The sequence below is a fragment of the Aspergillus costaricaensis genome (assembly GCF_003184835.1).
Source record: "Aspergillus costaricaensis CBS 115574 unplaced genomic scaffold BO79scaffold_1, whole genome shotgun sequence".
Classification (NCBI taxonomy): Eukaryota; Fungi; Ascomycota; class Eurotiomycetes; order Eurotiales; family Aspergillaceae; genus Aspergillus; species Aspergillus costaricensis.
Genome location: NW_020291801.1, coordinates 1,060,473 through 1,072,312, shown reverse-complemented (window position 1 = coordinate 1,072,312; position 11,840 = coordinate 1,060,473). Strand labels below are relative to the sequence as shown.

Genomic DNA, 11,840 nt, shown 5'->3' with positions numbered 1-11,840 from the left:
CTGGTAGGGCTCGGCTGGTGGCTACGTACCATGGGATTAAGGGAGACGCCAAGCTTTGCAGGCAGCATCGTGTGCCGGATGTATTCTCGTATATTCGTTTTGTCAGGGAAGAAGGGGGTCTTAGTGACTCGGAATTAAGAAGATGTCGAATATAAGATAGCCCGCACATCCGTGACAGCTTGTTGCACTTTCACCAAACTGACATCGGACTGAACCCTGGAATCCTGCGGAGATTCAAATCATTATGAGATTCGCTTATAATCTAGTCTTCCTTGGTTTTCTATTTGCCTCTGGAAATTGTTCGACCTTTTATCAACCTATTACCTATGCCAACGCCTCGCAGAATAAATGGATTGATTATCAGAATGACACGGTTCTTAGGCTCTCCTCTGACGGGGTGACCCCCGCAATAATAATACTCGACTACGGACGAGATGTCGAAGGCTATGCCACCTTTCAAGTTTCATCTATGTCTGGGGACACCTCTGGGTTTGAAATGGCCTATAGCGAAACATATGCATTACTGGGATCAGCCATGGTGAGTCCAGTCTCCTGTCTTGCTACCATTACTTACGATCGTTAATTCCTGACTCATTCATATCAGGCTGACGGTCCTCTCTCCTTTGATGCGACGATGGACACGTACCGAGTTAATCGATACAACATCACGGAAGAAAGGACCTACACAAACAGGCTCATCCAGGGCGGCCTGCGATACCAGAAGCTGAACCTGTCCAGTGCGGGAGAGATGCATCTATCCCTCGTTGGATTCAAACCGACTGTCTCTATTATCCCTTTGGCAGATCTTCCGGGCTCGTTCAACTGTTCCGATGAAGTGCTGACTCGGATTTGGCATGCGGGAGCTCGGACATCGCAGCTTACTGAGTTCCCAGCTAACAGCATTCCAGATTTCTGGGTTCTTACTGATGAAGGAGCCTTGATAGACAGTCTTGCTCCGCAACCCTACTATACCACCTGGTCTCCTTCGCTGACGACTTATGATCTAAAGTTCCTGGTAAAGCCGATCTCCAAGGGCTTCAGCTTTAACGTACTCAGTGATACTCTGTCTAACGGGATCTACATCTTTGTCGATATTGCCAATGAGTCCATCTCTGCGCATGCTGGATCTACTGAGCTGGACCCGATCATTGCCTCAGGTCACCTTCCCTCTTCGATCATTCTGAACGAGTGGCACAAGGTTCAGAGTAACGTGAACATGTCCCAAATATCTGTTCAAATCGATAACACTACTGTGCTGGATTTCTCCCAAACCGCATCTTTTTATGGCTCCTTCGGTGTGGGCGCGTCTTTCGGGCATTCTGCTGTTTTTACCAACCTGTCATTGTTAGTCGGGGGAGAGCAAAAGTATTCTTCAACATTGACAGATGAGTCGGCGCTATCAGACTTCCTTGTCGGGACCAACCCTTTACCTGTCAGCGTCGACGGCTCTCGACGCGATCGTATTGCGTACGCCGGAGACTTGGACATAGCTAGCAGCACAGCATTCGCCAGCACCAACGGTATTGAATACATCAACGGTTCTATCGAGCTGCTCGGTTCCTACCAGATGGCCCCCGGGTTTTTTGTTCCGAATGCAAAAGTTCAGCAGCCCCCTCGAACCACGGATGTTGAGGCAAATACGACCGGTTTGATTGGATATTCGTTCAATCTAGTGAGTGCAATGGCCAAATTCTACGAGCAGACCGGTGATGAAGTTTTTCTGCATCGCTGGGCCCGAAAAGTGATGCGCATGCTTGATTGGGCGCATTCACAGACCCTACCAAATAACTTGCTCAACATCACCGATCCCGCCATCGGTGGGGGATGGGACATCTATGATCCCCCCTCGTCTGGGATTGTCTCCCAGTTCAACATCTTATACGCCTACTCGCTAAACAAATGGATCCCGTATCTGGAGCAGGCCAACATAAATGCCACCGCTTATCAAAGGCGGCTGGAGAACTTACAAAAAGCAATCAATGATCATTTGTGGAGCGACAAACTCAAGGCCTACTACCACTCTGAAACATACCAGGACTTTTTCTCGCAGGAAGCCAACGCCCTGGTTATTCTGAGTGACACTACAAAACTAACCGACAACCGTACTAGTACGTTACTATCCACCATGGCGCAGCAATTATATATCCCCAAAGGTGCTCTCTCCTTCTCCAACGCCAGCGTCGCCAGCGGATTCGCCCAGAAAATCAGCCCCTATGCTTCCGGCTACCACCTCAAGGCGGCCTTCCATGCGAACGATGGCGTGAATGCCAAAAGACTTCTCCACAGTATCTGGGGCCCGATCAGTGACCCGAAAAATGCCAACTACACTGGCTGTATGTGGGAGGTCATAAACCCCGACGGTACTCCCGGCATCGGGTCTGGAACCTCACTGTGCCATGCTTGGAGTGCAGGGCCCACTGCTGATCTGAGCCGTTACGTCCTCGGTATTCAGCCGGTTACTCCTGGTTTCAAGGAGTGGAGAGTCGCTCCTCAGACTTTGGGACTGGCTTGGGCAAGGGGAAAGTATCCTACTCCTCACGGTAACATTAGGGTTGATTGGTCTTTTGATGGTAGCGGACTTTTCAATATTGTTGTCAGCGCCCCTGTGGGTACTAAGGGTACTGTTGTTCTTCCTAGCCCTCTTAACGGAACTATTGAGGTGGACGGTGGGAAGGTCTTTCGTTGGAAACAACACACTTGATCATGTCTTGGGTATATTTATATTATTCTGTACGCGTTCGCGGCGTTGATTTCGGACCAAACGCATAGATGTATTACAAAGATGAAGTTGGTGATAATTACACTGTTTCAAAATGCCAATCCTGAAGTCTTTTCACCGTGTAAATAATGTTCTCAGTTGTCAGTCGGAGTCCTGGTGTACCCTTTAGCATCTAAAAAGGTACCATCTCGGAGAGCCACAGTGAGAATGGACTTATCCACTCAACCCTTTATAACCATACACAGAATTTTGAATATAGCCAAACATAAAAACGATACATGGGCTAATGCCAAGGAACCCCCTTTTCATGGGGGCTGGTATGTCGAAACTTCATGCCTCTATTGAAGTTGTTCGTATATTCGTATATCGTACATTTTACATTCGTATATTCGTACTTTGCCTCACGTCTCCACTTTCTGGGAATATCCACTAGGTGGACCTTTCTTAGACGATTAAGTCAACTCTCCTCCACTACTAAGGATGAAACAAATACTCTAGTAGATCCCAGCGCCGCAACAGGCATTTAATTGTATTTCAAAAACGTGAGCACCTTTTGCACATATTAATTGCAGGAAGACCACAGATATTCAGAAATAAGTACTACACTAAGAGAAATATCTCTACTAAAAATTGCGAGAAAATATATGATAGATAATGGCGCGAGAATAGGAAATCGAATGTGCAGATGACTCATTTGAGATGACCTCTCACTCTTCTCGTTTCTCAACGGAGATCGGTGTCAGGGCGCGTAATGGTGATGTAGGAGAAGCTTTGTGAAGACTAGAAGACGGGTGTATCATCTTCCTGTTTCTCAGTTGCTCTGGGGCTGCAATCTGGCGAAGTTCAGGTCTTGATCAGGGCTCACTGATCACGAGGTTCATCACGAAGAAGAGCACTCCAGGGTAGCTACGAGTGATCTCACCGCTACTAAAAGGGCGATAATGCTCCCAAAATAACCCTTGTATACAGCACTATTAGTTAAAAACCGTAAATCAAACTTGGAATCTATGATTACAGATAAAATCTGTAAATAAGAGAGTAGGTTAGGCAATGAAGTACGGCAGCAGCCACCAGACTTATTATGTTATTTAAGGATTAACAAAATAGTTGATATCTTGAGGAGAAGCGAAAAAAGCGGGTAATGACAAGAATTGTAAAGGAGAAAAAGAAAGAATGAAGGGAAAGGGGGCTTCTGATTATTTCCCCAAACGTCTTTATAGTGATACTTGCGGAGGGGCTCTGACCTCGGGCAAGTGCCCTGGGAGTACATGGCCATTGATCCTATCTATGCCTGGACGGTGAAATCCAGGTACCCCTGACCGGAGAAGCCTTCCAGAGTAACCATCTGGAAGATCGGGGTGCCAGGGTTGAGACCCAATTCCTTCCAGCGCTGGAAATGGGTGCTCACGTCGACAGTGCCGGTGGAACGGTGAGAGCGACGCACCGACCAGTGCTGGTCGAAGTTGGTGACACCGTAGATCTCGGGAACATTTCTGTAGGGGAGGTTGTAGACATCGTAGACACCGCCATCGCTATCGACCTGGCCGAGGATGTTCCCGTTGCCTGGGGTTCCAGTGCCATGCGACTCCACAATATACCACTCGGTGACGGGGTTCAGGGTCCAGCCATAGATGGCCAAAGTCCAGTCACCCTCGGCGGTGAAGTAACCATCCCAAGTCAAGGAGCTGAGACGAACAACTATCAGCTTTCCTCGGCTCTGTCAAGTGAGAAGGAAAAGGGGAGAGGAGGAAAGATGCACTTACCGCGTGCTGCCACCCTTGAAGCCCTTCCCACCAAGAAATTCCGTCTCAGTGTTCCAGCCGAGTTCAAACTGGCCGGTCGTGGGGTATTCAGTGTATCCAACGCTGGCACCGTTGTCATTGTACACGGAGTAGTAGAATCCCCCGCTGTCGACGCCGTCTTGGCTGGTATGCAGGATAGTGCTCCGCTTAGCGAGATCCGAAATGCTGCCGCCCTCGGTCTGATTGCCGATCACTTCCCTGATCCATTGAAGACGCTCAGGTGAGAGGGTTCCAGGCGGCGGTGGGGGGATGGCGGAACTTGCCGCAAACATCCACGCAAAGGCTGACAGGATTGGCACGGCCAGGCGTGCTTGGCCAAGGAAAGACACCATGATTATGTGGAAAGGAAGAATTCCAAGTAGAAGGGTACAACTGTGACTTAGAAGGCGAGGGTGATGAGATGGCAATGTTTGTTTGGCAGACACATACCTTTATATCGTTTATTTGTCGACAAAAGGGGAGGAGTAATTTCCAAGGTTCGCTCGACCTGTACCTTCCACGGGCACTTTATCCATTTAGGCTACGGTTGTAGCACTATGAAACAACCTTTAAGCGACATTGGATGTACGGAGCAATCCCGCTGTCTACCTGCCTGGCTAATCTCTTTGGTCTGTGTGCAGGAAGACATGTGATTAATTTGGATTGAGCCCTACCCTCCAAGTGAGCTAACTATTCCGCAAGGAAGGCTCCAAATGCCACGATTATTCACGGAATGTTAATTCACATACCAGGAGCTTATATTATTGACTGCCCGAAAACCACTTTAACCATGGTTCGAACAGGTTTTGGCGTCGAAATAGGGTTCATTCTGGTTTCATCTTAAGATGCCGCGACTACGGAAAGTTGATATCTCGCACAATGATCAATATCATAACATACGGGAGTCAACGACAATTCTAAGTCCTCACACCTGTTATCGCAAATGTTCAGGGACGCTATTGGGTTCTGCGGGCTTGTGCTCCGTAACCTAATCGGTAACCAGTGCGACCATGTAAGCTAGAAGATTATCTGTGTATCCGTCTTCAGTGCAGAGATATGCAGGTGACCGGGTGCCTTGCATGGCTGCTTTGGTTACGGCTTTGGTCTTAACCGAAACACACCAATATCTCACGGGGATATATCTCTTTTGGTCTAGTTGGTAGGTAGCAGTCCGTGAGTATAAGGCCAGTGAAGTGGGTCATTAGGACCCACTTTAATGAAAACCCTTGAAGCATCTGCCAAGTGCTCATCGAAATGTCCGAACCCACGGCAACATGGAAGGAGAAATGTACATAGCTAAAAATATTCCTCGGTCCATATCAAAGTTGGTGCTTTCAAAATGGATGGTACCAAGGAAAGTCTAAACTACGGAATCGTTTCAGATGAAAAACGGCCTCGTGGCTCCACACAAAGCCAGAATTAGGCCCTTTCCGCAAGTAAAGCGCACAGAGAACAGAAGAGGAAAAGAAAATAACTCACGAGCTGGTTTCGAACCGGAAGACATTGACGTACCTATGGCTAAAGCGCGTAACTTATGAACTGATGACACAAGAGTGCTTAAGGCTGAAGAAGGTAGACTTGTTCAGGAAACTACTGAAGCTTACCATGCACGATGTAGTGAGATACTCGTCAGACACAGTTCCTAGTGCTTCGGCGAGCAATGGACCCATTTTTGAACCATTGATAGTACAAATCAACACCTAACCATTGGCTGGAGTAGGCCTGGCAGGTAACTTATGGATTGCACTCAGAGCTTGTTCGTCTGAGCTCACCCAGGTTCACGATTGACAAGTCTAGGCAATCGGTGTGTTTCAGATGATAATGACCCAACTTGGCCACCCAAATTAGATCTCCCTGAGATCCTTCAGTGGAAAGAGCCAGCAAAAGGCCAATCACATGGAGTATATGATGCTTGGCAACGACATGTCCGATGACACATTCGCCTGGATCTCAGTGGTTTCTGACTCCACTTCCAACCGGGAGCTTTAGTCCCGCGGCTTCTTCGTCCCGCGGCTCATCATACCACAAATAACGATTCCCAGAATGATCGCAGTAGAAGGTGGCTCTCACCTTTATGGCTTAAGTGTAAGTCGCATCCCAGCTGAAAGACCAGTTTAGGTTGCTCAACGCCCCTAATGAGTACGATGTGACTTTGTCTTAACAGCTTTGAGGTAGGATAAGTTGAAGAAGCTTCGTCAAAGGGTTTCCTGGGCGCTTCACGCAGACAGCAGGACAGGGATGAATTCTTAGTGCCCCACTTGTAAGGGTTCAGGGCCTCGAACATCCGGAATGGGATTCGGCACTCTTGGCTTGAACAGCCACGGGTATCGACGTGCGATAAGTACCGAGCCAAGTCCCGTATGGGAGTCACCGGAGCGCGCATTGCACCATTGACAAACACTGGCTGTTTCGAGCAAAGCAAAAGTGGAATAAGTATCTGTACCGCTATCTCCTGATTCTAGGATCGGTCGGACCTGATTGGGCAGCTGGGCTTCTGCCTGTTTACCTTCAATTTATGCCGCCAACTGCACGCAAGTACGGCATCACTCAGACTAGGAGATACAGCTGCCACAGGCCCGACTGGGTGGCGAATGGCGAGGATGGAACAGTCAACGACAGGTTGACCTGACTGTCTAGAAGAATGTGGAAGCTATTCAACTCCAGGACTCGTGAACAGAAGACAGTTGCGCTTACATAGCGCCTCAAAGCACACTATGGGTTCAATATTGTATTGAGCTCTAGCATACCAGGGATATGGCATGGCCAGGAAGGTACAACCGACATTTAGCCAGGTATATGGAAGTGGACTGGATGCTGTCCATAATAATGGTGCGACATATTGTTTCGGAGAAGCCCGCCAAAGCGCCGTGATGAGGAAATGAAGGACTGGGACAGCAGGAACTCAAGCTGTGGATATTCGAAGGCAGAGATAAGCTGTGGTTTGCTTGGCACATTCATATATAACCCTCATTATTCTCTTCTTCTACGAGAGGAATTATACAAGATATCACTCCTTACTTTGACTTCTCATTATCGAGCTGGATTAAATCTGACCAGGTGTCAGGCTCTCGTCACTCTTTCACTTCAATTCATTATACTTTCATACTCTTTCTTTCGCTTCTAAATTAGTCTCGATTCTCAGCCAGACACAATGAAGTATCTTCCTCTGGCCGTTGCAGTCACTGCCAGTCTGGCACCTACGGCTTCCGCTCATTATATCTTCAGCAAGCTCGTGTTGAACGGAGAGGCTTCTGCGGACTGGCAGTACATTCGTGAGACCACTCGCAGCGTATGCTACGAGCCTACCAAGTTCACCAACACTTTTGACAATTTGACACCCAACGACAACGATTTTCGTTGCAACCTGGGCTCATTCAGCAATGCCGCAAAGACCGACGTCGCCGAGGTAGCGGCGGGCGATACCATCGGGATGAAGCTCTTCTACGACACCAGTATTGCGCACCCTGGCCCGGGCCAAGTTTGTACGAGTCATCCCTCTCCCTGGCATAGTCACTCACCTTCTAATGACCTGGTTTCCTCGAATTACAGTTATGTCCAAGGCACCCACCGGCAATGTCCAGGAATACGAAGGCGACGGCGAATGGTTCAAGATCTGGGAAAGAACGCTCTGCAACGAGGAAGGCGACTTGACCAAGGATGCCTGGTGCACCTGGGGCATGTCCGAGTTCGAGTTTCAGATTCCTGCTGAGACCCCAGCAGGCGAGTACCTGGTGCGCGCCGAGCATGTGGGCTTGCATGGGGCCCAGGCCAACGAGGCTGAATTCTTCTACAGGTGAGAAACTCACGCTCAGATTTATGACATTCAAAGGGCAATGATGCTGACACCGCCAATTTAGCTGTGCACAGGTAAAGGTCACGGGCTCGGGAACTGGATCTCCCAGTCTCACATACCAGATTCCCGGTCTCTACAACGACAGCATGACCCTGTTCAACGGCCTCAATCTTTGGGTCGACTCGGCCGAGAAGATTCAGATGGATATACTGGAAACGCCCATTGGGGATGACGTGTGGAACGGAAGTGGTTCAGGAAGCTCATCCGCTGCCTCCCCTTCGGTCAGTAGTGCATCTGTCGCAAGCCCGGGTACAACTACCGCTGCCGTGCATGCCTACGTTCAAACCCCCGCCAGCAGCAGCAGCAGCAACATTCAATCCGCGGTCGCTAGCTCGGGTAATCTTGTCTCGCACTGGGGCCAATGCGGAGGCCTTAATTATGCTGGCCCAACCGAGTGTGAGTCACCTTGCACCTGCGTGGAGCAGAACCCTTGGTACCATCAATGTGTTACTTCGGCCTGAAGGATCTGCTGGCTCAGTCGCGGTGTCCTGATTGGGGATGATGGTTGGAAAGGGGGATATTATCACTGAATTCGAGTGGTTACGCCAGTAGGTACCATAGGGGTTCGATGATTCCTCCCATGTCAAGCAGCCCGCTCCTTTGTCCTAAAGGCTACATTGGGATATCGCAGCCAATCGTTTCTGTACAATAGTCGATATTCGTCGATGTTCTCAATCCTTGATTGAGGTCGTCACGAACGCTGTCTTAATTAGTTCGAGTGCTTCTTGATTTTCAATGTCTTGTTGAAGACCTTGTTTGTCGCTGGTATCCTGATTCAAGAAAAACAATTGTGATGTAGTATTATAAGCATCTGTATCCGTAATGTGTCTCTTATACCTGGTTAAAGCTCTTTCCCTATGTGCCTATCTTGTCTATTTATATTTCGTCCCTTCACGATAACAAAAAAAGGTACTTTAAGCTCTAGGACTTTCCCGAAGCCTTTGATACTATGTACTATGAGAGCCAAATCGTGATTCTTGAGTGCACTCATGAATAAGAATACATGAATAAGAATATAAAGCCCTAGCCATCACACCTTTTAAGGATTTTACTCAGTGTCAACATTCACCGCATACTTGCTCTTTCTGCGGATGATCGGCCCATAGAAGTAAAGCAAATAAGGCACCAACGCCATAACTGCACTGATAGACCCCAGAATGGTAAGGGTATACTGCACGCCCAAAGCCTCATAGATCGGACCCCCAGCAACAGTCACGCCTCCCGCCACCACATATCGTGTGAAGACGAGGAATCCCAGAGCGGATGCAGAATATGTGTCGTAGGAATCGATGAGATACATATATGCAACGATGAAGATGGTGGTAATACCGTAGCCGAAAAAGACCGACGCGACGAGAGGCGACCAGATGGAGATGTTTGGCTGTGGAGACAAAGAATGGTTAACCTGTTGCAGAACAAGTGGGAGTTTCCACATAGACTTACATTGCTTGTCCATCCCATCCAGAACAAGCTGATCGGCACTGCTACTGCGCCGCCAAGCATCGTGTACCAGAGTCTCATCTCCGGTGCAATAGTGGACTTATCTCGAGCATAGGCCTTCGCAGTCCAGCTGTAGACCACCGGCACCACACCGCTGACTAGCAAGATCCCAATGAGCATACCAGCCCAGCAAAGGTTGGTTAGCCCTTCGGAGAGACCATATGCGTCGCCGAAAATATAGGCATACCCCTCTAGAAATGTAAAGAGGACAATATAAATGATGGTCAGATAAAGCGACATCAGGATGATGATTAGTTCCGAGTAAAACATCGCAAATGGCCGGTACACGGAGGTCTTTAAGCGATGGCCGAGACCCTTCTGATTGATCTCCATGGGAGCTCTGTATCTCTCATCACCGGTCTCTTTTCGAAGGATGGAAGCCTTCCAGTAGAGAATAAGGTTGCCATATGTTTCAGGCTGGAATAAAAGGACCAGAGCGAGAACCACACCACCCATGAACAGCATTACCCACTCTAGCCAGCGCCAGCCTAGTGTGACAGGGATATAGCTCCCAATTATCTGGCCGATCATGGGCCCCATAAATGCAGGTATAGCGTAAACAGGAAAAGCATAGGTCTTTTCCAGAGGGTTCCATAGGTCGGCAACCGTGCCACCGGCGCAGGTTAGCGGAGTGGAAGCGAAGAGGCCGGCAAAGAAACGAAAAATAAGGTGACTATGGAGGTTTGGGGCTAGTCCTGATGCCATGACGAAGATCAAGAAAAGGAGCATTGTTGTGGAATAAATGGCATTGCGTCCGAAGGTTTCAGAGAAAGGGCCAGAGAGAAGGGAACCGAATGCAAACCCGATAAGGAACAGACCTGTTCAGAGACATGAAGAGCTCAGCTTTATGCTATGATAGAGTCCAGCGAGATGCCATCATACCTGTTGCTAGAGAGCCGACAACTTCGGATACCTGGAAGTATGCGCTATATTCCCTAACACCACAAGCATCTATCGCCGAGGTGGCAGTCACGGCCACTGCTATCAATGACACTAACAAAGTCATGAAGAGCTTCCGTGGGGTGCTCAGGTTTGCAGGATTTAAAGGATCATTTTCCCCTTCCCAGCCCACAAGAATCGCAGCGTCAGGGGCCGTCGATCTGGCGGGCGATTTCTCCAGGCTACTATGATAGCCGCTCAGTTTGCAGCTACATAGACTTGTATTAGACACTCGCACACCTGATTAACTTGTCACCTAGACTTACTCCGGACCATGATGAGCGTTGACAGAGTAGCTCGGACAGCTGCAATCATCTTTCATCTTTGCCAAGTGCTGTTGCACGGATTTTCGAACCCGTTGGTACTGGAGATAAGCTTCCATTTCCCGTATTCTCTGCGTGACAAGAAGAAAAGAAAGATATAGGCGAGTGAGATGTTGAAAAATCTCCAAAGAAAGAATGGCTCTAACAAACTTCTATAGTCATAGCATCTCCGTTCCGCTGGCCTCTATCTCCGATCAATCGGACTTGAGTGGATCGAGTTATGCAACCCTATACAGCCAAAAGGGCAATAGTACGTATAAAAGTCTGGTTAGATACACACGTAAGTCTATTCCATACACAAACCCTGGGGATATGCAGAATCCGTCTGCTTTTCTTCGCCATAAGTCCATACATATAATGAACTGTATGGCAATTTGTATTTTCCGGTATTGGTAATTTAACAGAAATCACGTGACCTGGATTGAACTAGACTTCCTCAAGCCATGAACCAGTCAGTAGACGCTTCATTACGCCTTACGGATGTTATTAGGCATATACAACGCTTCATAGTGGCTAGACTGAATGCTGTTGACCAGGTTTTCCCGGTTCTCTGGAAAAGGCGGTTGCATAGAAATTTCTTCTCTCCCGTGTAATATCGGGAACTTCTTTCTCCGACCTTCACCATCGGGCACCGATCTTCTTTGTAGCAATCTTCAATGACTCAATCAATGCTATCTCCGACCAACAATGTCCGCCTCGGACTCTTGTCCTCAACAATAACAAAG

At 48.4% G+C, this 11,840-nt stretch overlaps 4 protein-coding genes across 4 annotated transcripts; 2 read left to right on the top strand and 2 right to left on the bottom strand.

Annotated features, from left to right (window-relative positions):
* Positions 1-117: 117 nt before the first annotated feature.
* On the top strand, positions 118-2,788 carry BO79DRAFT_261460 (putative alpha-L-rhamnosidase C). Its single transcript, XM_025686490.1, has 2 exons — positions 118-538; positions 605-2,788. Exons 1-2 carry the CDS (start codon positions 245-247, stop codon positions 2,699-2,701), a joined length of 2,391 nt encoding a protein of 796 aa, XP_025545202.1. The 5' UTR covers positions 118-244; the 3' UTR covers positions 2,702-2,788.
* Positions 2,789-4,004: 1,216 nt separating this feature from the next.
* Positions 4,005-4,853, bottom strand: BO79DRAFT_133585 (glycoside hydrolase family 11 protein; the record flags this gene model as incomplete). The annotated part of the gene is made up of 2 exons (XM_025677998.1): positions 4,005-4,404; positions 4,483-4,853. 2 exons carry the CDS (start codon positions 4,851-4,853, stop codon positions 4,005-4,007), a joined length of 771 nt encoding a protein of 256 aa, XP_025545201.1.
* A 2,798-nt stretch (positions 4,854-7,651) lies between these two features.
* On the top strand, positions 7,652-8,871 carry BO79DRAFT_261456 (endoglucanase; the record flags this gene model as incomplete). The annotated part of the gene is made up of 3 exons (XM_025686489.1): positions 7,652-7,982; positions 8,050-8,293; positions 8,358-8,871. The coding sequence occupies 3 exons, from the start codon at positions 7,652-7,654 to the stop codon at positions 8,812-8,814; spliced, it is 1,032 nt and encodes a 343-aa protein (XP_025545200.1). The 3' UTR covers positions 8,815-8,871.
* Positions 8,872-9,401: 530 nt separating this feature from the next.
* Positions 9,402-11,174, bottom strand: BO79DRAFT_261455 (MFS transporter; the record flags this gene model as incomplete). Its single annotated transcript, XM_025686488.1, has 4 exons — positions 9,402-9,734; positions 9,797-10,671; positions 10,736-11,001; positions 11,059-11,174. 4 exons carry the CDS (start codon positions 11,172-11,174, stop codon positions 9,402-9,404), a joined length of 1,590 nt encoding a protein of 529 aa, XP_025545199.1.
* Positions 11,175-11,840: the final 666 nt, after the last annotated feature.